The sequence below is a fragment of the Triturus cristatus genome, chromosome 4_2 (assembly GCF_964204655.1).
Source record: "Triturus cristatus chromosome 4_2, aTriCri1.1, whole genome shotgun sequence".
NCBI lineage: Eukaryota > Metazoa > Chordata > Amphibia > Caudata > Salamandridae > Triturus > Triturus cristatus.
In genome coordinates this window covers 351,116,861-351,138,671 of record NC_140586.1, presented here as the reverse complement: position 1 = coordinate 351,138,671, position 21,811 = coordinate 351,116,861, and the positions used below count along the sequence as shown (strand labels likewise).

Here is a 21,811-nt window from a genome sequence, read left to right as displayed (position 1 = left end):
TCGGCGACAGTGCGCTTTACAAATTACACCTAAGATAAGATAAGTGCACTTGACTGTATCTTTGCCTTTGAACCTGGCTTTTAGCTTGGTTTGTTATATAGAAATATAGTACTCTGTAGTGGTAAATCCAGAAATTGTTTCCCTCTTGGTAATAGCTTCCGTCAAAGCATGACCACAATAGGAACTGTAGGTTGAGTTATAACCTTGTCTAAGGTCGCCACAGGGTTTGAGGCACTGCAAACCTAATGGTATAGACATCATTTCCTTGTCATGTAGGCTATAATGTCCCGAATTTCACACATGCGATAGGTAATTTGATAGGTAATTTCTGATGTTTTGTGTACAGCACGTTGAATGCTTCCCAGTGCCTAGCCTGAGATTTGTCTTCCTAATTTTGAAAAACCCATGTCTAACATCCTGTGTTTTAAATCTAATGTTATGTTGGTCCAATTATTGAGTTCCTGACTTTTGTAGGCTGGATGTTTAATATACTGCTACTACCCTTTTTCATGGTTTTTGCATGGCAAGAATTGCAGGTTCTATTTTGTTATATCCTGGATACTGAGTGAACCTGTATGTAACTGCCTAGATTTTGTATAAGATTCCTCTACACCATTTACTGGGTTTTGTAGTGGCTTTATAATGTCTGTTTTCCAGGGGGTGCAGACCGACAGCAGCTGGATTCGGAATTGCAAAAGGACATATTAGCCATTTGGCCACACCTGTCTCAGAAGATGCTGGATCTGCTTGTACCTATGCCAAGAGGTGAGACTTCTTGCCTTCTCAAGGGTGTCTTTGAAATCTAGCACACACAGCCCACTTACACTCTGGACAGCTGTATAGGAAGAGAAGTGACTGCTCCCCCACATGTACAAACATGACATAGAAGACATTGGATCCACTGTTCAGTAGAGGGAAATGAGAGACTGGAGCCGCAGTGGCATCAGAGTCTCTAGTGGATTTATCTGAGGTCACAAAGAGACCCGCAACCTGCTTCTTGAGCACAAGGCTCACTGTGCTCTTCATCACTGCATCCAGAGATTGTCACCAAACGAAAGATATAATCATCAAACAAAATGATGCAATTGGGAAAGTCATTTTAAAAAACACTACCCCCGACAGCAGATCTGTAGAAAAATGGTGCCTGTATAGAAAAGCTACTTGAAATACTTATTTATAAAATGATGGTAGGACCCGAGAAACATTCTACCAATATCACTGCCAGTCTGCAGAAAGGTGCTCAAAGTGAGAGCTAAACTCTCATCACAGCCAAGGAGCAGGGATCATCCTGGAGGAGGAATGAGCCACAAAAAGACCCCTTAAAAGTCACAAAGACATTTATTTTCATAGGTATCATATGTAATCTTTTTTGCAAATTCCGGAGATGGTTTTATTGCATTTCTCCAGAGGTTTCCATCTGACAGTAGATGAGCCAAGCATTGGAAATGAAGGTCCCTTAATTGTGCTCTGTCATACTGAGGAATAAGACAGGGCAGATCAATAATTTTTCTTCATATATGTAAAGACAGCACTCTCCACTGAAAGTGTTTAAGGGCATTACAGCCACTAGAGCTCAGACAGGTTCATCAGAAGCGAAAAGTACTAGTGCTGAAAGCGCCAGGCAGGAAATTGCTGCTGAACTGTTAGGTGTCTGTTGATTAGTCCAATAAAAATTAGGAATTTCGGGCACTATGTACAAACAATTTCTTGTGATCAGAAATGGCCCAATTGCGCCATTTCCAACTGTAAAAATGTGTTTACATATGTACAAAGGCCAGATTTTGATTCGGTAACATGTTACTAAATTGCAATTTGGTTTAGTGATTCGGTATTTGGAAGGAGTGTGTTTAGAGCGTCCTGTCCAAATACCGAAATGCAGTGCTATATGAATGTCTTACAACCGAATTACAGTCGCAAAACATTAATTTTTTACTGACTACTAAAAGGTAGTGGTAATCATTCACAAATGGGAAGGGACCCCTACTTCTTTGACGATTTAAAATATATATTTTTTTAGGAGCAGGCAGTGGTCCCACTTCAAAGTTTTCTTTTGTCTTTTTAAATGCATCCCATTTTCCTTCAAGGAAAACAGGTTGCAGGAAAAAAAAAGATTCCTGTGATGGCTATTATTCCTAATGGGTCATAAATTGCGTCCTACCTCTTTAATATTGATGAGATAGGTCAATTTGCTACCGATTAGGAATAGCTATTGACAACTTGTATGTTTTCTTGCAATTAGGAGATCGCAGTTCCTAATGTGATTTGGTTAGAATCGCAAGTAGGCAATCGCAATTCGTAAATTTTGTACATGTGGCCCTTTGTCCACAGTTTGATGTCTGGTTCAGACAATTACCACTCACCACACTGTCTCAAGGAATGTAAGACATTGTACTTTTACTCTAAAGATATCGCAAAAGCCGTAGTAGAATGTAGTGCATGGACCCTAGAATGTATGTCAATGTTAAGCCATATGCATGATGCAGAAAGCCATGACACTTACTCTCTTCCCCTCTCCCACTGGCAGCTAGTACTGCAACTTTAAGATGCAGGTGATGTGTTTCCTATGCTCTGCACTAATAGGGATTCAAGTTACTACGGTTTGGTTCTGCTAGGGCCATTGTGACAGGATTCAGGTGAGACTCAGATGAAGGATATTGTTAACATAAATATGATGGCACAGTGGCGGTAACTCCAGAGGTTCAATGTAGGAATGAGTTAGGCAGGACCCAGCAAAGGGTTTGGAGTTGGAAGAAACCAATGCTAATCATTGAATTGATCTTCCGCATCAGAGAAGGTGCTCTTTCAGGAGGTCCAGGACTTGGACAGAATTCCCTTTGAAAAGACTTAGATCCAGAGAATGTGCCTGTGACTCGCATTATTTTGAAAGCTAAATGTCTTTGCTAAATAGCCAAACCCATTGATTTTAGTTTGAACCGGTGTATTTATTTTCACCTTTTTATTATCACTATTATTTATTCTTAGTTATTTCTTTCAATCTGAAAAAAGACATGTCGTGTCATATCAATACATCCTTGTTCTCAAAACAATTTACAAACACAATTAAATAAAAAATAAATGTGCTGTTCTCGAAACTATTTAGCAAACACACTTAAATAAGACATAAATGTGCAATACAACATATATCACAAACACTTTTTACATGAAAAAACATTTTAACAAAAAAGACATCCAATACATATATCGCTATTGGTGGTATGCTTTCGGTTATGATTCTTAAGACTCTTTAATGTCAATATTCGATATCCAATCTTATACAGGCACGTTGGGTTTTTGTGAAAAACTGGCGATTTTTCCCTCTGATCACAAGTTTAATTCAGTGACCCTCTGTATATTTAATGCGAGTCACAGGCACATTCTTTTGTAACAAGTTATAATATGGCCCTGCTTGTGCCTTGCCGCATTGGGCCTAACTCCTCTCTTTTTCCTGTTAACTTGGAGAGAGCAGCTTGACAAAGAGATCAATGTGGTCTTGCTATTTCCTAATCTAAGAAACAAAAAGAGTGCCAATGCTGCGCTTAACTCTACTAGAAATTAGACAGTGAACTGAATGAAACAGTATCACTAGCAAACACTTTTTCAGTTGGATTTAATCCAAAATATTTTCTCACATTACATTAAATTGTTCTCTGTTATCAAAACATAATTTTAACACATCAGAAGAAAAACCAACATTACAACATTTACATCGACATTCTTATATACTGACATTAATAATTTACGCAACACCACCACTTCCATACAACAATCAACCACATATAATTCTCAAACACTCTAATCAAACATACTCAATGGACATCATTTATAACAAGGTGATAATTAAATGAAGTAAATGGACATCAAGGCCATCAACAAACATAAATTAACATAGTTATGAAACACTGCATTCTGTTGTGTAGAATAGATTGGCCAAAAGCGGAACGGTCTACGCGTTTCGAATCCCTCCACATACGGGGATTCTCATCAGTACCAACACTTGCTGAAACAAAACAAAGACAAAGCTGTGTTTTACTAAATGACCCAAAGACACTGAATTCAAACCGCACACATTGTGCTAATGTCTTACCTGCAGCTCAATGTTTAAAAAGAAACTCCAAAGTCGTTTCTACGTAAGCCCATGACCTAAAAACTGAAAAAACCGACAAATTGTCACCTCAGTGCGTCAACCCGTGTGTTAAGTGAGGCAGCTACGTGATTATTGTCATGATACAGTCAAAACCGCAGATCTTACTTGTCAAGCTGTTATGGTGGCGAAGTACTGGTTTTGTCCGTTTAGCATACAAAATCTGAAAAATCTTTCAGTTGCTGTGCTTCTATGTAATAGTGCATCAATGGCGTCGCCAATAGAATATCTTTTCGCTGCGTTCTTTCGGCGTGCCCTTAGTGGAATTGTGACCTCTGCAATTACTTATGTCGATTCTAGTGGAACGAAAAACGGGAGATGAATCAGTTGGGAATAGTCTTCAATAGCAGATGCCACATTATTCTGCCATCGGAACCCGAAAAGGTGCATGGTCTTACCTTAGAGGGATCGTAGTTGATCATGTATCTTCACTCCGGCACTCAAACGCCGTGGTGGTTTGGGTGAAAATCAATCATTTCCGGCATCTATTTGAACAACCCAGATCTCGGGTGCCACTGCAATCAAAGGCTCATGGGAGTTGTAGTTTTTGCATTACGTTATTTTTTTTAAAAGTATTGACAAAACTTTATAAAGTCTAATCAGCGGGTTCAGGGCTGGAGACAATTATAGATTATAAATCTCAGAAAGTTCATTTAAACCATTAACAGACGTATTGAATTTTATAATGAGCATTGCTTCTCATTTTTAGTAGTTTGGCATCCAAATCGCCCCCTCGATAGTCCTGCTCAACTTTAGAGATGATAGTCCATTTTAATTCCTTTTCCGTGTGGTTCTTTAGGTGCCAATGATTGACCAACGGAGCGTTTTGTACATTTTTGCGGATTCTTGATTTGTGTTGCTGAATTCTGAGCCTGGTTTCCTGATTTGTCTTACCAATATATAGCTTGTTACACGGACAGAGGATTCCATAAACCACAAATTTAGATTTGCAGTTGGAAAAGGTTTCATGTTTCCAGTGTATTCCATTGTGTGTGAAGTAATTTCCTTCTATGGTTGATTCGCAACAAACACACATGCCGCATTTGTGATGTCCTTGTATTGGTGGAAGGCTCAAAAAACTTCTCATGCTGAGGCCTTTTGCTTTGGGTAGTGCTGCTCGCACTATCTGATTTGCAATGCTTTTGTCCTTCTTAAAAGCAAATAGTGGAACCTCTTTTAATGTTGTGTCCAGATTCTTGACCAAATGCCAATTTTGGGTAATGATCTTTTTGAACCAATTAGATGTAGGACCGAAGGTTGACACGCATACAATCCTGTCAGTCTTGGATTTGTCTTTTCTTTCTAATAGAGCTTCTCGTGGGGTCCACCAGGCTCGCTTGATTGCTTTCTTCAAAAGTTTTTTCGGATACCCTCTGGATAGGAGATTGTTCTTTAGGTTTTCTGCATGAAAAAAATATTCATCTTTGAATGAACAATTTCATTGAATTCGCAAAAATTGCCCGTAAGGCAAGTTATCTCTTAGACTTCGTGGGTGGTTACTTGAATAGTGTAAGGCCTTGTTTCTATCTGTTTTTTTCTTGTACAGTGTAGTAACAATGTGACCATCAGTGGGATATAATAACCCCTTTGCAGATTGTATTGGAAGCTGGGTCCGGTACATCGATGATGTTTTTATGATTTGGACTGGAGAAGAAGACAAACTACAAGTTTTCGTTGATTGGCTAAACAACAGAACACCAGACATTAAATACAGTCTGAACTACTCCAAATTTAAAATGCAATTTCTGGACGTTGAGGTTTATCCCACTGATGGTCGCCTTGTTACTACACTGTACAAGAAAAAAACAGATAGAAGCAAGGCCTTGCACTATTCAAGTAACCACCCACGAAGTCTAAAAGAAAACCTAAAGAACAATCTCCTATCCAGAGGGTATCCGAAAAAACTTTTGAAGAAAGCAATCAAGCGAGCCTGGTGGACCCCACGAGAAGCTCTATTAGAAAGAAAAGACAAATCCAAGACTGACAGGATTGTATGCGTGTCAACCTTCGGTCCTACATCTAATTGGTTCAAAAAGATCATTACCCAAAATTGGCATTTGGTCAAGAATCTGGACACAACATTAAAAGAAGTTCCACTATTTGCTTTTAAGAAGGACAAAAGCATTGCAAATCAGATAGTGCGAGCAGCACTACCCAAAGCAAAAGGCCTCAACATGAGAAGTTTTTTGAGCCTTTCACCAATACAAGGACATCACAAATGCGGCATGTGTGTTTGTTGCGAATCAACCATAGAAGGAAATTACTTCACACACAATGGAATACACTGGAAACATGAAACCTTTTCCAACTGCAAATCTAAATTTGTGGTTTATGGAATCCTCTGTCCGTGTAACAAGCTATAAATTGGTAAGACAAATCAGGAAACCAGGCTCAGAATTCAGCGACACAAATCAAGAATCCGCAAAAATGTACAAAACGCTCCGTTGGTCAATCATTGGCACCTAAAGAACCACACGGAAAAGGAATTAAAATGGACTATCATCTCTAAAGTTGAGCAGGACTATCGAGGGGGCGATTTGGATGCCAAACTACTAAAAAGAGAAGCAATGCTCATTATAAAATTCAATACGTCTGTTAATGGTTTAAATGAACTTTATGAGATTTATAATCTATAATTGTCTCCAGCCCTGAACCCGCTGATTAGACTTTATAAAGTTTTGTCAATACTTTTTTAAAAATACGTAATGCAAAAACTACAACTCCCATGAGCCTTTGATTGCAGTGGGGCCCGAGATCCGGGTTGTTCAAATAGATGCCGGAAATGATTGATTTTCACCCAAACCACCACGGCGTTTGAGTGCCGGAGTGAAGATACATGATCAACTACGATCCCTCTAAGGTAAGACCATGCGCCTTTTCTGGTTCCGATGGCAGAATAATGTTGTATCTGCTATTGAAGACTATTCCCAACTGATTCATCTCCCGTTTTTCGTTCCACTAGAATCGACATAAGTAATTGTAGAGGTCGCAATTCCACTAAGGGCACGCCGAAAGAACGCCGCGAAAAGATTTTCTATTGGCGACGCCATTGATGCACTATTACATAGAAGCACAGCAACTGAAAGATTTTTCAGATTTTGTATGCTAAACGGACAAAACCAGTACTTCGCCACCATAAGAGCTTGACAAGTAAGATCTGCGGTTTTGACTGTATCATGACAATAATCACGTAGTTGCCTCTCTTAACACACGGGTTGACGCACCGAGGTGACAATTTGTCGGTTTTTTCAGTTTTTAGGTCATGGGCTTACGTAGAAACGACTTTGGAGTTTCTTTTTAAACATTGAGCTGCAGGTAAGACGTTAGCACAATGTGTGCGGTTTGAATTCAGTGTCTTTGGGTCATTTAGTAAAACACAGCTTTGTCTTTGTTTTGTTTCAGCAAGTGTTGGTCCTGATGAGAATCCCCGTATGTGGAGGGATTCGAAACGCGTAGACCTTTCCGCTTTTGGCCAATCTATTCTACACAACAGAATGCAGTGTTTCATAACTATGTTAATTTATGTTTGTTGATGGCCTTAATGTCCATTTACTGCATTTAATTATTGCCTTGTTATAAATGATGTCCATTGAGTATTTTTGATTAGTGTGTTTGAGAATTATATGTGGTTGATTGTTGTATGGAAGTGGTGGTGTTGCGTAAATGATTAATGTCAGTATATAAGAATGTCGATGTAAATGTTGTAATGTTGGTTTTTCTTCTGATGTGTTAAAATTATGTTTTGATAACAGAGAACAATTTAATGTAATGTGAGAAAATATTTTGGATTAAATCCAACTGAAAAAGTGGTTGCTAGTGATACTGTTTCATTCAGTTCACTGTCTAATTTCTAGAAGAGTTAAGCGCAGCATTGGCACTCTTTTTCTTTCTTGGAAGATATTAGGGTTGGCCTTGCTGCCATTTAGCCAAAACCCGGGATTGTTTTTCAGGATTTCCTAATCTAATCAAGATCTTGTTGGTGTAAAGTCATAAGCATCTGTTGAGAGGTACAAGAAGACACAGATACAAGTCAAAAGTGATAAGAGACTAAGTGTCCTTGTGGAATCTCGCATTATGTTAAGATTATCTTAATTTATATACCATTGTACATCACAGTATGTGCAATTAATATGAGCTGTAAGTAAGAGGGATTACTATAACCCAATTGAATGTTTCTCATGCTATGAACACAAACTTGGCTGAGACGAGTCAGGAGGCAATGTGAAGGATTTAATTGCCATTCAGAAATTAAAAGAGACAAGTATGGAGCAGTTTGTGAAGGCTATTGTGACAGACGACCTAGAAGCTCCTGATCTTTACAGGTGTTGGATGCTGCTAAAAGCTGTAACATGTTCAGGCCAATGAAATTGCTGCCTTCAGTCACCATTTTCCCAGTTGTTATGAAGGAGGATCCCTTGGTGCTGAGGGAACAGCCAAGAGCTGTACATAAGGTTCACCATCATTAAATCGTTCCTGTTATTCATAAACAATGAGGGGCTGATTCATATCTTTGAGTAATCTATACTTTTGTTTTACTCCAAAAGAGTAACTTGTACTCACATTTTGTAGCAATTTACTACAAAAGTGAAGTGTAACTTACACTGGGATTTTGTGACTATCCAAGTAGGAAACTTAGTCAAAATTGTAAATTACTTATATGTGTCGGTTATCATTTTAAATCAGGCCATGAATAACTAGATGCTGGAAGAATTATTTTTGTACAGGAAAAATTATGTATATATATATATATTTGATTTTTTCTATTTTAATCACTAGATATTTTATTTTACTACTTTTCTTAGAGGTTTAAAGTCCATTCAAATATATGTTAAACTAGAAAAAAAAACATAAACAACAGACAAATGAGAAATCAATTGCTAGATAGGCATAGAGAGCTTTTTGGCAAAGCAAAAGTGGAAGACTATGCTGCGCCTTTAAGATTGCTGGCTGAGCTGGGTATGCTATGAGGCAGAGAACATTTAAAACTTTGGGTCATTATCTCACACATTTTACTTTTTGGATTTGCTTCTAGTCATCTGTTCCTTCCAAACAGCAGTTAGTTGTTTTTGGTGATGTTTTTACTGGAGCAATCAGCTTTTTTCTCATCTCTGATGACTTCACTTTTGTGAAATGCTTTCAATGTGGAAGACCCGCAAACCATCTGAATCCTTTGCTTACCTGACAACAATAGCATTGAGGAATGGATGTTTGTTTGAACATTTCCAGAAGGGCATTGAAGGACAGAGAAGGAATCAAGCTCGGAGAATAAGAGCATTCCATCTCTCACTCAGGAATGACTGTTGGGACTCTGCAGCAGGATGTAACACTTAGGTGACCCCTTCCTTCACACTTCACTTGCAGCAGTGCAGCATCCATCAAGGAAGAGGATGAACAAAATAGACTCACCATGCAATTAGTTAATATCTCCAGGACATCAGCCACAGAGCAGTGAACCTACTTCTATGTACATATCAGTGCCTGTGGATCCTTCTACAACATCAGATGAGCTTCCTCAGGCAGATCTACAGCTGAGTTCACAGTATGTCCCTTTACTACCTCACAACTGGTGGCTCCAGAAACTGTGGCATCGCTTTAGGGTTTATTTACACATTGCCCCAAAAGCACCAATCATTCTTGAAACACTTAAAGAAAAGGTGGCATGGGTCTAAGACTCCAAGGAGCAGACAGTCTCTGTTGGCCTAGGCCCACTCTGCAGGGTCACCTCCAAAACATTTTGCCTTCATCCCTCCTATTTTTTTAAATTAGTTTTTGTTCGCCTTAGGACTCTGTACACTTTACCACTGCTAACCAATGCTAAAGTGCTTGCGCTCTCTTCCTTAAACAAGGTAAAATTGGCTTATACCTGATTGGAATGTGTAATTTACTTATAAGTCCCTCATAAAGTGGTACTACATATAATCCGGGCCTGTAAATTAAATGCTACTAGTGGACCTGCCGCGCTGATCCAGCCACCCACTAATGTAGCCTTTTAAACATGTATCAGGCCTGCCATTGCAGCCTGTTGGCAGTTTTACACTGCCAATTCAACTTGCCAAAATAAACCCTTTGCCAGGCCTAAAACTCAATTTTTAATACACACAAGTCACCTCTAAGGTAGGCCCTACACAGCCCAAAGGGCAGAGTGCATTTTAATTAAAAAGTTGGACATGTACTTTTAAGTTTAACACGTGCTGGTAATAAAAATCCCACAAATTCATTTTGCACTATGGTGAGGCCTATCTCTCTCATAGGATAACATTGTGTTACCTTACTACATTGAACAAGTAGTGAGTTTTGATTGGAAGCAGGTGGGAAAGTCATGTTTGGTGTCTTGGAATTGTAAATTCAAATCCTTTTCAACGGTTAAGTCGGATTTTAAGTCACAGTTCTAAAAATGTGCCATTTCTTTGTCCTAACCATTTGGTGCCTGCAGCCTGTCCCTGTGTCACATGACTAGGTGTAGTTGGCAGTTGGCCTTTGTGTATTCCTCACAGACAGTATCACAATAGAGGGTCTGAGTGTTGGTAGGATGGGGCATTCCGACCTAACAATGGCGGAGCTGACACTTACCATGTTTGTACTACAAAGGCACTGGCCCAGAGTACACACAAATGACTTCACACTAACCTATTGTGCCCCCAGACAGACTGGGACCAGGGCAGGGAGACAGGAAATTCCACACACCTCTGTAAGGGAGAACCTCCATCAGCTTCTATGACTTCTAAGGAGGCACCAGGTATAAAAATGAGGACACTCAGAGCCACACTTTAGATCACTTCTGGACCTGTGGAAGACTCAGAAGATGGACTGCTCTGCTGCACTGCTGTTCTGCTGCAAGAAGGGTAGCCCTGCTGTTCTGCTGTTCTGCTGCCCTGTGTACAAGAGAGACTGCTCTGCTCAGGTGGCATGGTGAGCAAAAGAACAATGGGTTGGCGTGACACCCTGATCTATTACCAGTGGTTAGACTTTTTGCAAGCAGCCTCCCATCAGCCTTTCTGTGTTTCATGGACTGCTCTGGTGCCCTGCTACCTGAGGATGATGGACTGAACCTGCACCTTGAGCCTAGGACCACCAGGGTGACTTCAAGGGCTAGTTGGTTAGCCTCCTGTTCTGAACTACGGGGGCACAACTAACTCCAGCACCGTTGAACCATGCACCTAGAGGCTGCCTGCTGTGAGACCTTATCATCCAGTGGTGCCTTCCCAGTCGTGGACTCTTGGAAGCGGGGATAAAGGTGGTCTCCCAGCCCAGCTGTGGTTCCAATGATAACCAATGCAGCTCGACGTAACCTTACTCAACTATTGCAGCTCCTCATCGGAACCAACACAGAGCAATGTAACTCAACACGGACCTCACATCGCAGCCCTCACAGCTCTTGATCGGAACCGACGCAAAGGGATGCAACTAGACGCAGACATTACCTTGTAACCCTCGCAGCTCCTCTGAACTTACTGAGCATGACATAACTCGACTTAGGCCCCTACATCGCTCATTAGAAGCAACACTGTGTGACACATCTCAACTCAGGACCTCGCATTACGACTCAGAACGGCTGTTGTGCAATGCCCCACATCCAGAAAATAAGGTACACTTATCAGTGGGCCTAACCTGTTCCCTGCATCTGGCCCAGCCCCATCCATCAGTCGGCCTGAACTTGTGACTTAGTCCCGGTCCGTCATTACCAGATAACTACAGTTGCCGCTTTACAGTTTCAAGCACAATTTTTACTTAAACCTTTGAAATTGATTATCTCTGGTTCTACTTATTGGATTTGTTTTCCATTTGATGTCAAATGAGTTTTTACAGTTTACTCTACTTGTCTAAAAGTGGGATTTTTCTATCTGTTGTGCTTTCACTTTATTACTGGTTGTGTATTGCATAAATACTTTAGACATTCGCTCTAAGTTAAGACTGATTGCATTTGCACCAAGCTACCAGTGGGTTATGCACAGGTTAATTTAGGGACATTTTGTGGTTCACCCTAACAAAGATTGTGGCTGTGCTTGATCAGGGTTTCACCCCCTCAACCAACTATCCAAGTTCTCACAGTCTCACACTCGGAGGACTGTTAAATCGAGGCACATACAGAGTCCCTCAGATTCTAAAGCAAAATACAACTCCTCATTGTCACCATCATGGTCACCTAAGGCACCTACCTCAATATCCATGGCTAATAATATTATTTCATTTCATGACCTTGTGATGAAAGGACGACAAGGCTCAGTATTTCCTTTGAAACTTATCAAGTTACATAATCATTGACTCTACAATATAGGGTGATAACTTGCCCTCTAATGCCACTGATACCTGATTTACAGAAGTCGATAATACATGTTTTATGTCTCCTTAAACCTCCAAAGCTGCTACACAAGGTTTTTGTTTTTAGGAAGTATAGTCTGTCATTGCAAGATCCTTATTTTTATTGGTGACCCTACAGAGTCAGTCAAGAAAAGGTTTCTGTACATGATATCAACATCCGCACCTCCCGCAGGAAGATTTGTCGCACCTCAGCCACCACTCTCAAAATAACATTCTCTTTGAAATTATGTGAAAGATATGAAGGGCCTCTGTGGGACATCATGCACGATTTTGCTGATCACCTTCCAAGCGAAGGCAGATGTGATTTTATGGACGTGCTGAATGAGGGGCAAGTTGTCTCCAACCAGATAATCAGAGCATCTGTAGGTGTCACAGATTGCTCTAACCATATAATCAGAGGATCTCTATATGTTCCAGATTTGGCGGAATTTGAGGACTGATGAGCAAGTTTGTTTTGCATTTTCAAATACTGCAATTCCCAAAATAGGGGCATTTGCGACTGCAAATTTTTTTTTTCTATGAACTAATCCCATTTTTGGAGTCAGTATCCATTCACAATTTGGAAGGGGTGTTTTCTAAGTGTCCCATCCGAATTGTGAATCAGTATGCAATGTATCAATATTTTGCAATCGTAATCAGGTTACAAAACTTTGAAAAATTACAGACTTCTGATTTGGGGTGGTAATCCATTCGCAAAAGAGATGTATCCCCATTGGTCCAGGGGAGTACTGCCAACTCTCAAACAAACTCTAGGTCAATTTTTTATTTTAAAAAAGTAAACTTTTTTTATGCAAATCTCTTTCCTTTAAGGAAAAGGATCTGAATGTTAAAAAAAAGTTTATTATATTTAAATGTGATCACTGGCTTGGTAGTCTACTAAGGAAAAGGATATGCATGTCAAAAAAAGGTTTATTTTATTTAAATGTGATCACAGGCTTGGTGGTCTATAGACAGCAGCAAGCCACCATCCTTGTAATGACATCCTATCAGAGTTAGTCGCAATATGTGACCTACCTTTTTAATATCCCTTATGTTGGCTTGCAACCTTTTAGCACATAATTCTGGTCGCAAAATTTAACACTGGTCAGGCCAATGTTTACTGCCATAGGTTATGCATGAGTAGATCAACAAGGCATCTTTCTCCCAGGCCTACCAGTGTGAGACCAGATGTTCAGCAAGAACATTCTACATCTTTGTCTTCATGCTCATTACTTCTCAGATCACGTGCAAAATATGAAATGCACACAAATAAATTGAAAGCTCACACATCCAATCAGAAAGGCTGAAGAAAGCTGAAATACTTCCATTGATCTCACCAGTGCTTTAAATGGCCCGGTACTGTCAGGTACGGAGTACCGGCACTTTTTTATTTTGAGAGGGAGAGTACCGGCACTTGTCCAGGGAAATGCCATACCTTTAATAGGAAAGTACCAGCACTTCTCAGAAACAAGCAGGTACTCTGTTACAGAGTACCTGCACTTCTATTTTCCATTTCAAGCACTGGATCTCAGCATAGACAAGCAGACTGCAGACATTTATCAGCAGCCATACTAGTCCAAGCAATAGCACAATCAGCAAACTCTGGGATATCAATGTAGATCTAAGTATTGTCAAAGGTGTTCAAGGGGAAAGGGACATCAGCCCTCATCAACAACAAATAAGGCAACACAGGATGACAAACAATGACTTTCACACTCCATACTTACTTTTACTGTTACCCACTCCGGGAGTGGGAGCAGCATATTGTTCTACAGAATAGTGTCAAGGCATCAGAAGTGAAAACTGGGTGCTCTTTATTGTGAAAAATAAAAATTCTGTGAAGTACAATACTTCTCTGGCTGTGGACCAAATGCAACCATCAACTTTTAAAGGGCATCAGAATGAACAGAATGAAAGAAAGCGTTAGAGACAGTCCAGTGTACACAGAAGAAAAAATATATGTCAAGGCACTTTTAAATCAAGTAACACAGTGTGAAACAGGGTCAACGATCTAGAATTAACAAGCAAGTGGGTAAAGAAAGAGATGCTAACAATGCATTAAATATCCCTGCAAATATATCAAAAGTAGCGGGCAAGCTCAGTATCTAAACAGCATACTTTGATGCAATTGCTCAAAAGCACAGACCATTTTTGAAACTTTCAGTGCAGAATGAGCATTCTCAATTCCAGGACTTGATTTCTGGAATAAAATACATCAAGAATGTTGTGAGAGGCTGGCCTGGTATATGAGGTCCACCAGTGTAAGTGGGCACCCTGCACCAGTCCAGACAACCCTTATGATGATTTAGGAGGTCTCAGACAACCTTAGAAAGCTCTCTAAGTGGTAGCTGTGGAGAGCAGCCTTTAGGCTTAATCTTGAAGGAGTGTAAAACAGCTTGTTTTACCAGAATGCAATCTTATAGTACAGATTAAATGAAAAGGGAACCACACAGTAGTTATAAAAATATGTATTTATTATATAACAATATCTAGCTATCTAGTATGTTACAGTATCTCCCACACAGGGATAGACACAGCGCACACAATACTTTAGCAAAGAAATCACAGTAAATTGCATTAATATACAGCGGGCCCCGGGGGGAATGAAACAATATACTAAGAAAGTGGTATAAGAACCACAAATTGAGTCAGGACAATGTCGAGAGGATGTAGAATTGCTGGGACCCCAAGGAACAACCCAAGGTGAATAGATAGGGACCCCACGAGGTGTGTGTGCAGTGTGTAAACACGACCGCATGCTCCGTACAAGTCTATGTGCAAGTCGCGGCCGGAAATGAAAGATTACGGAACCTTCCTAATGGACCCTGAAGGAAATCCTGTGTAAGACCGAAGGTTGGAGAGCCACCCCACCCGTGGATACCATAGTACCCAAGTTACCTTTCATGGGGAATCTGGGTGCATAGGTGTGAAGTGGCGTTGAAATCCGCCATCGAACCCAATGGAGGACTTCAGGAAAGTGGCGCTGCTGGAAGAGGAGAAAGTGGCCGCTGGAGTTCAAATGTGGATTCTTGTCAAGGAGTACCTGAAAGCAGAGGCGACAGAGTCAGAGTCACTTGAGAGTGATCAGGGGCTCGGTAGACAAATGTCCACCGATGTCGGGTGCTTCAGGATAGTTGACGCTGACACAGTGCACAGGGGTTTGGATATTGCATCCCCCACGAGGAATACTGGCCTCAAACTCAGTGAGAGGGCAGATCAGGCCTCGAGGGACGTAGAAACCCACCTCCTGTGTTGCTGAACCTTTCAGAGTCTGTAGGAGCTTGGGATCAGCAGACCGGTTAGTAGTGTTGCGGTACCTGCGAATGCAGGGGAGTGACTCCTTCACTCCAAGGGAGATTATCTTCAGGTGTCTTGGATGCTCCCCAGGTCCTTCACTGATCCTATATGGTGCACAGGCACAGACAATTCAGGACACTGAGAGAGAGACAAAGTCAGGCCCAAACAAAGTCCAGCAAATTCCATAGTGCCCAGAAGGTCGAAGTGCAGTGTTTTCAGTTCTGAATCTTGTCCACGATGAATCTAAGGTCCTACAACCAGGTAAGCCCTTAAGTACCCAAGGGAGAGTGTTGGAAAGATCCAGGGGACCCTCCCAGGGGAGGGTCTGGAGAGGGGAGAGGTTACTCCCATGTCCTTTGTCCAGTTTCGTGCCAGAGCGGGAGCCAACGGCTCCCAGAACTGGTTTGAACTGTCCTATGCACAGGGACACCAAATATGCCCCTCCTGCAGGTTTTCAGGCGCTGTGAAGCGCACCTATCCAGCCCTAATACACTACATCCTGTCTGGGAGGTGGTCACACCCCCTTGTTGGCAGGATGCCTATCGTTCTGCCTTCCCCTGCTCAAGCTTGGCTCAGCAGCAGGAGGGCAAAAACGTGTCTCTGGTCGGCAGCAACCATTTTGTACTGTCCGGAGCTAGAAGGCTGGTACCGGGAACACTGAGGGCCCCACTAAGAGCCTTCCTGGTGGGTGGAATCAAACCTCCCACACCTGTTACCAGTGAGGGGGTATGATTCCAACATGTTTGACACCAAACACGATAGGGTTGGTTGCAGCCGTTTTCGCTATGGTCATCATAATGTCGAGTAATGTCCCACTATATTAGTATATGGCTGCTTCACTGACAACCCGGGAGAATGGACTCCGTAGGCTGCAGGGGTGCCCTGCTCATGCAGGAGCACCCTCTCACTTAGAACCAAGTACCCTGCCCTCAGAATTGTAAAGGCCTGCTCTAGCGGTGACTTAAAGGTTTTAAGTGCAGTGACCCTTAGATATAGTAAACCTATATCTTTAGTAAGTGGCGCATGCACCATTTTACACAGGCTGCAATGGCAGGCATGTAGTTCCATTTTGCATGGTCTCTCATGGGTGGTATAATACATGCTGCAGCCCAAGGGAGACCTCTGGGGTACCTTTGTCCTAGGTACGTGGGTATCATATACTAGGGACTGACAAGGGTACTCCAGTTTCCAATCTGGAGTGTAACAAAGTACATAACATAACAGTTTAGGGAGAAAGAAGTTAGACTGGGGTTCTGATTAGCAGGATCCCAGTCAGACTAGTCAAAAACAGCCTCACATCAAGCAAAAAGTGGGGGTAACCATGAGAAGCAGATCCTACCTTACTACAGGTGTTCCCTAATATAGAGCAGTGGTATATACTTTTCAAACAACAGTGCAGAAAATGAACTAAATAAGTCTGCCTGTAAATTTCTAAATATCCAAAGCAGTACCAACTCAGCAGATACAGTATCTGGGAATGTTCTTCAATTCCAAGCAAGCAAAAGTGTGTTTTACAGACCATCTATCCTGAAGAAGTACTGACCTGCTGTTAAAAAATACTGCCTCACTGCAAGGCAGGTTTTGTCTCTTCTGGGCTCCATGGCGCAAGGCATAGTGATAGATTAGTTCCAAGTGCAAGACTGCTCAGGAAACAACTGTTAAAAATGTTTGAGGGCATAATGGAGTCAGCACTCACGAAAATGGGAAGGGATATTGTTGCTGCAATCCTTCCAATGGTGAGTAAAGTGCCCCAATATGATAAAGTCAGTTTAATTCCAGCAATTACTTCCGACAGAAATCATTATTATAGATGCTCCAATTTTAGAATGGGAGGAACATTGCTGAAATCTGAAAACACAAGACATCATGTCCCAGAATGAAGTGGTGCACCACAGAAACATGCTGGAACTCAAAGTAGTCCATCTGGCTATGAAATAATATTTTAATGTTTTTAGCAATAAACAAGGTGTTGATCCACACTGGAACGCATGATGGATTACTTGAACAAAAAGCATTACAAGCTCAAGGGTACTCTCCAGGGAGACTGAAACCACATGACTCTGGATGATAGCCATGAAAATCAGTCTTGTGGTTATACAACTTCAAGAAGTCTAAACTTGCAAGCAATCTCAGAAGACCACAAATGGGTTTCCAGTGAAGAATCACCATATGAATGGTGATCAACAGGCACTATGTGCGAATATGACCTTCAGTCCTGAGATGTACCTACCTTGCATATTACAATCTAATTACGAAGTTAGTATCACTGTAAAACTATGTGTGTGAGTGGGGTGTGTTCTAGCACTATCTGTGTGTTCAAGGATATCTTAGAGTCTACTTGAGTTCTGATAATTAATTCTTTATTCCATTGATTGCTCTGTTGCAAAAAGCTATAATCCTGATTGTAGTAAAACATTGTGACATACATGACATGCATTTATATTTTCATAGTTGAGATGTGCTCTTTTTTGCTATAAGAGGGAGGTGTATCAGATTATGGTGCATTTCTTGTTTAAAAATTGTGTAAGGCATACCCCTTCAGCTTAGTGCTGCATTAACCTTCCCTCTCTCCACCCACAGCCTCAGACTTGACGGTTGGGAAGATCTATGCTGCTATGATGATAATGGATTACTATAAGCAGAGCAAAGTCAAGAAGCTGAGGCAGCAGCTTGAGGAACAGGTGGGACAAAGTACCTATTGCATGATTCCAACACCTTCTGTGTTATTGAACAAGTGGTAGGTGCTCATTACACTGAACACACGTCTGCTGTGTCTTTACACATGTTGTAAGTGTCCAACACACTGCATATATTCCCAATATGTCTTTACAAATTTGGTGGATGCCCATCATGGTATATATTTACAAAACAGGCAGCTAAAATTTGCTAACCTGACTACGAAGGTCCAGGACCATTGGAGTGCACCAAAATCTGTGTGTTAAGTTAATGGTATGTCTTTAAACAAGAAGCAGTTACCTATCACATACATCTGAAAGAAACACGTTAGTTAGATTCCTAACCTTAGAATATCCCCAGGCGTCAGGCTGGATCCGGAAAGTTTTTCATCAGCAATACCCTTGCGCATCGCTAGGCGTCGTCTGCGGCCCCGCGTCTGTCATCGGCGTCGTGATCGCCGGGATGACATCGTCGGAGTACTTAGACGCCGCCCTCGCACGCTGACGTCAGTTCTTCTTTTTTCCGCGCCAGTAAGCGCCAATCCGGGAAAAGCATTCCCTTTTAGTCACTTTTTGACTAAACTTTTTTGAACTCTTTTGGTTCCGATCTCGTCGACCTCGACTCTGGTGCCGATAGGGATGCCTGGCTTCAAAGCTTGTGACTCCTGTCACTGACTGATGTCGGTCACGGACCACCACCGCCGGTGCCTCTATTGCCTTGGGGCCGACCATGACGCCGAGTCATGCCTCGACTGCCGGGCCTTGACTTCGAAAGCTAGGCGGGAGCGGTCCCGCAAGCTGCTCGAGTTCCGGCAGTCGGCTCCGTGCCCTTCAAGGTCCCGGTCGAGGAGGAGGTCGAGGGACCGGTCGCGGAGCCGCAGCCATCACCGCTCGTCGGGGTCCAAGTCTTTAAGATCCGGTAAGTCGAAGCACAGCAAGAAGTCGAAGAGGCAACATCGCTCTTCTGACTCCCCTCGCCGGTCGCGTGACTCAGCTGAGGGTTCGGGTGGCAACACCCGCGCGGCTCCGTCGGAGCCGCAGGAGTCCCGTCCAACCCCATACCCTCCGGTCCCTGGGTCTGACGTGACTCCAGCGGATATCAGAGACTTCCTCGTGGCCATGAGGAGCCTGGCTCCGCCGTCGACGCCTGCCGGCGCGCCTTCGGGCCCCGCAGGCTCGACTGGGAGGCCTAGCAAGCCGGCGGCTCCGGCCCCGGTGCCGTCGTCGACTCCGGTCCCGATGCCGCAGGTCCCCGAGGGATCCAGGCCTGGATCCCAGTCGGCGCCGGTCGACCTCACAACCGCTCCGCCGGCTCCGGCCCCGGTGCCGTCGTCGACTCCGGTCCCGATGCCGCAGGTCCCCGAGGGATCCAGGCCTGGATCCCAGTCGGCGCCGGTCGACCTCACAACCGCTCCGCCGGCGCCGACTCCGGTGCCGCCCCCGGCGCCGCCTTCGGACAACGCCGTTCCCCGGTTTAGTCCCAGTCTGGGCCCAACGTCGGAGCGGCTCCATCCGGCGCCGCACCCGACGCCGATGGGTGGCAATTTCATCTTCCGCCCGGCTCCGATCATTCCACCTGTATTCCAGGAATCAGATGATGGTGACGACTGGGAGGGGTCTGTGGACCCTCTAGCCCGGCTGGGCCAGTTATCTCAGGACTGGGCAGACAAACTGGGGGATGCCAGTGGTCTTGACACCTCCCCTGACACTGGCTTCATCTCTCCTCCGACCGTGGCTTCGGAGGAAGGTGCTACATTTTCTGTAGTGCTGCGCAAGGCGGCCGAAGCCCTTGGGCTGGAGCTGCCTGCTGTGGCCGTGAGGACTAATCTCCTCACTGAAGTGCTCCAACCATCAGCAAGCTCCTCGGAGCCTCTGCTGCAGTTTAATGAAGCACTGATTGACGTTCTGAAGGGCAGCTGGTCCAAGCTCTCCACAGTTCCTCCTGTGGACCAGAACGTGGCCCGGCGCCACCGCCCTACACCGGGCGACCCCACTTTTCTGTCCATGCACCCCACGCCCGAGAGCCTGGTTATCCAGGCCTCTACCTCCCTGACCTCTTTCCCATCCGCTCCCCCGGATCGGGAATCCAAAAGGTTAGAACAGTTTGGGAAGAAACTGTTCTCCTCTCTTAGTTTGGGGTTGCGGTCTATCAACACCGCATGCCTTTTGGACCGTTACTCCCACTCTCTGTGGGATACGGTGGAGGACGTGCTGCCTCACTGTCCGGAGGAGGCCCGGACACGGCTCGCCCAGGCTCTTGCAGAGGGGCGGGATGCGGCACGGCATGCAATCCGATGTGGACTGGACACAACGGACTCGCTGGGCAGAGCAATGTCGACCGCAGTGGCGCTTTGTCGCCACGCCTGGCTGCGGTCCACGAGTTTTTCCGGGTATGTCCAGAGCACCCTCATGGACATGCCCTTTGATGGCAGTCACCTTTTTGGCGACAAAGCGGATAGTGCGCTGAAGCGCTTTAAGGACTCCAGAGCTATGGCCAAGTCCTTGGGCCTCTCGGCCCCGCGCCCACAACCTTACGCTTTTCGCCCCTTTCGTGGCCAAGGAAGGGGCGCCCCCTCACATCCGCCTAGCCACCGGCCGCAGCAGAAACCTTCACGCGGTCGCGGGCGTGGATTCCGCCGAGGCGGTACAGGGGGACAACGTACCGGTCTGTCCACATCTACCCCAGCAGCATCCGCCTGAAAGCCCTCCTAGTCCGAGCTTTCAGGCCCATTCCACGCCAGTGGGTGGCAGAGTTCACCATCACCTGCTCCACTGGCGTACCATCACATCGGACAGGTGGGTGCTGCAAATCGTCCGAAGGGGCTACTCCCTCCCCTTCGAGGCGACCCCTCCAGCCATGCCACCTCTGTGCCACCGAATTTCGGGGGATCACTTGCAACTTCTGCAGGTGGAAGTTACGGCCCTCTTGGCCAAGGGGGCCATTGAGCGCGTTCCTGGTCCAGATGCAGGTCGTGGTTGTTATTCCCACTACTTTCTGTTTCCCAAGAAGGGCAAAGGGGGCCTACGCCCTATCTTGGACCTCAGGAGCATAGACGCCTTCCTCCGGAAGGAGAAGTTCAAGATGCTCACCTAGACCCTGGAGACTGGATGGTAGAGTTGGACTTGCAGGACGCTTATTTCCACATCCCCGTCCTGCCGGCCCACCGGCGTTACCTGCGGTTCACCGTGGGCCAAGAGCATTTTCAGTTTACCGTGCTCCCCTTCAGCCTCACCAGTGCCCCTCGGGTGTTCACCAAAGTCATGGCAGTGGTCGCAGTTCATCTGTTCCAGTATTCCCCTATCTCGACGACTGGTTGTTGAAGGCGGGCTCGCCCCAGGCAGTCGTCTCCCACCTCCAGACTACGGCCGACCTCTCGCATTTGCTGGGGTTCTCCATCAA

General features: G+C 44.0%; 1 protein-coding gene across 1 annotated transcript in view; it reads left to right on the top strand.

Moving 5' to 3' along the window:
- CACNA1E (calcium voltage-gated channel subunit alpha1 E) overlaps positions 1-21,811 on the top strand; it is a 1,399,715-nt gene that overhangs the window by 1,265,050 nt on the left and 112,854 nt on the right. Inside the window, exons 40-41 of the mRNA XM_085601759.1 lie at positions 658-765; positions 18,317-18,417. Of these exons, the coding sequence (XP_085457885.1) occupies positions 658-765; positions 18,317-18,417 (209 nt within the window). The remainder of the gene's footprint in view (positions 1-657; positions 766-18,316; positions 18,418-21,811) is intronic.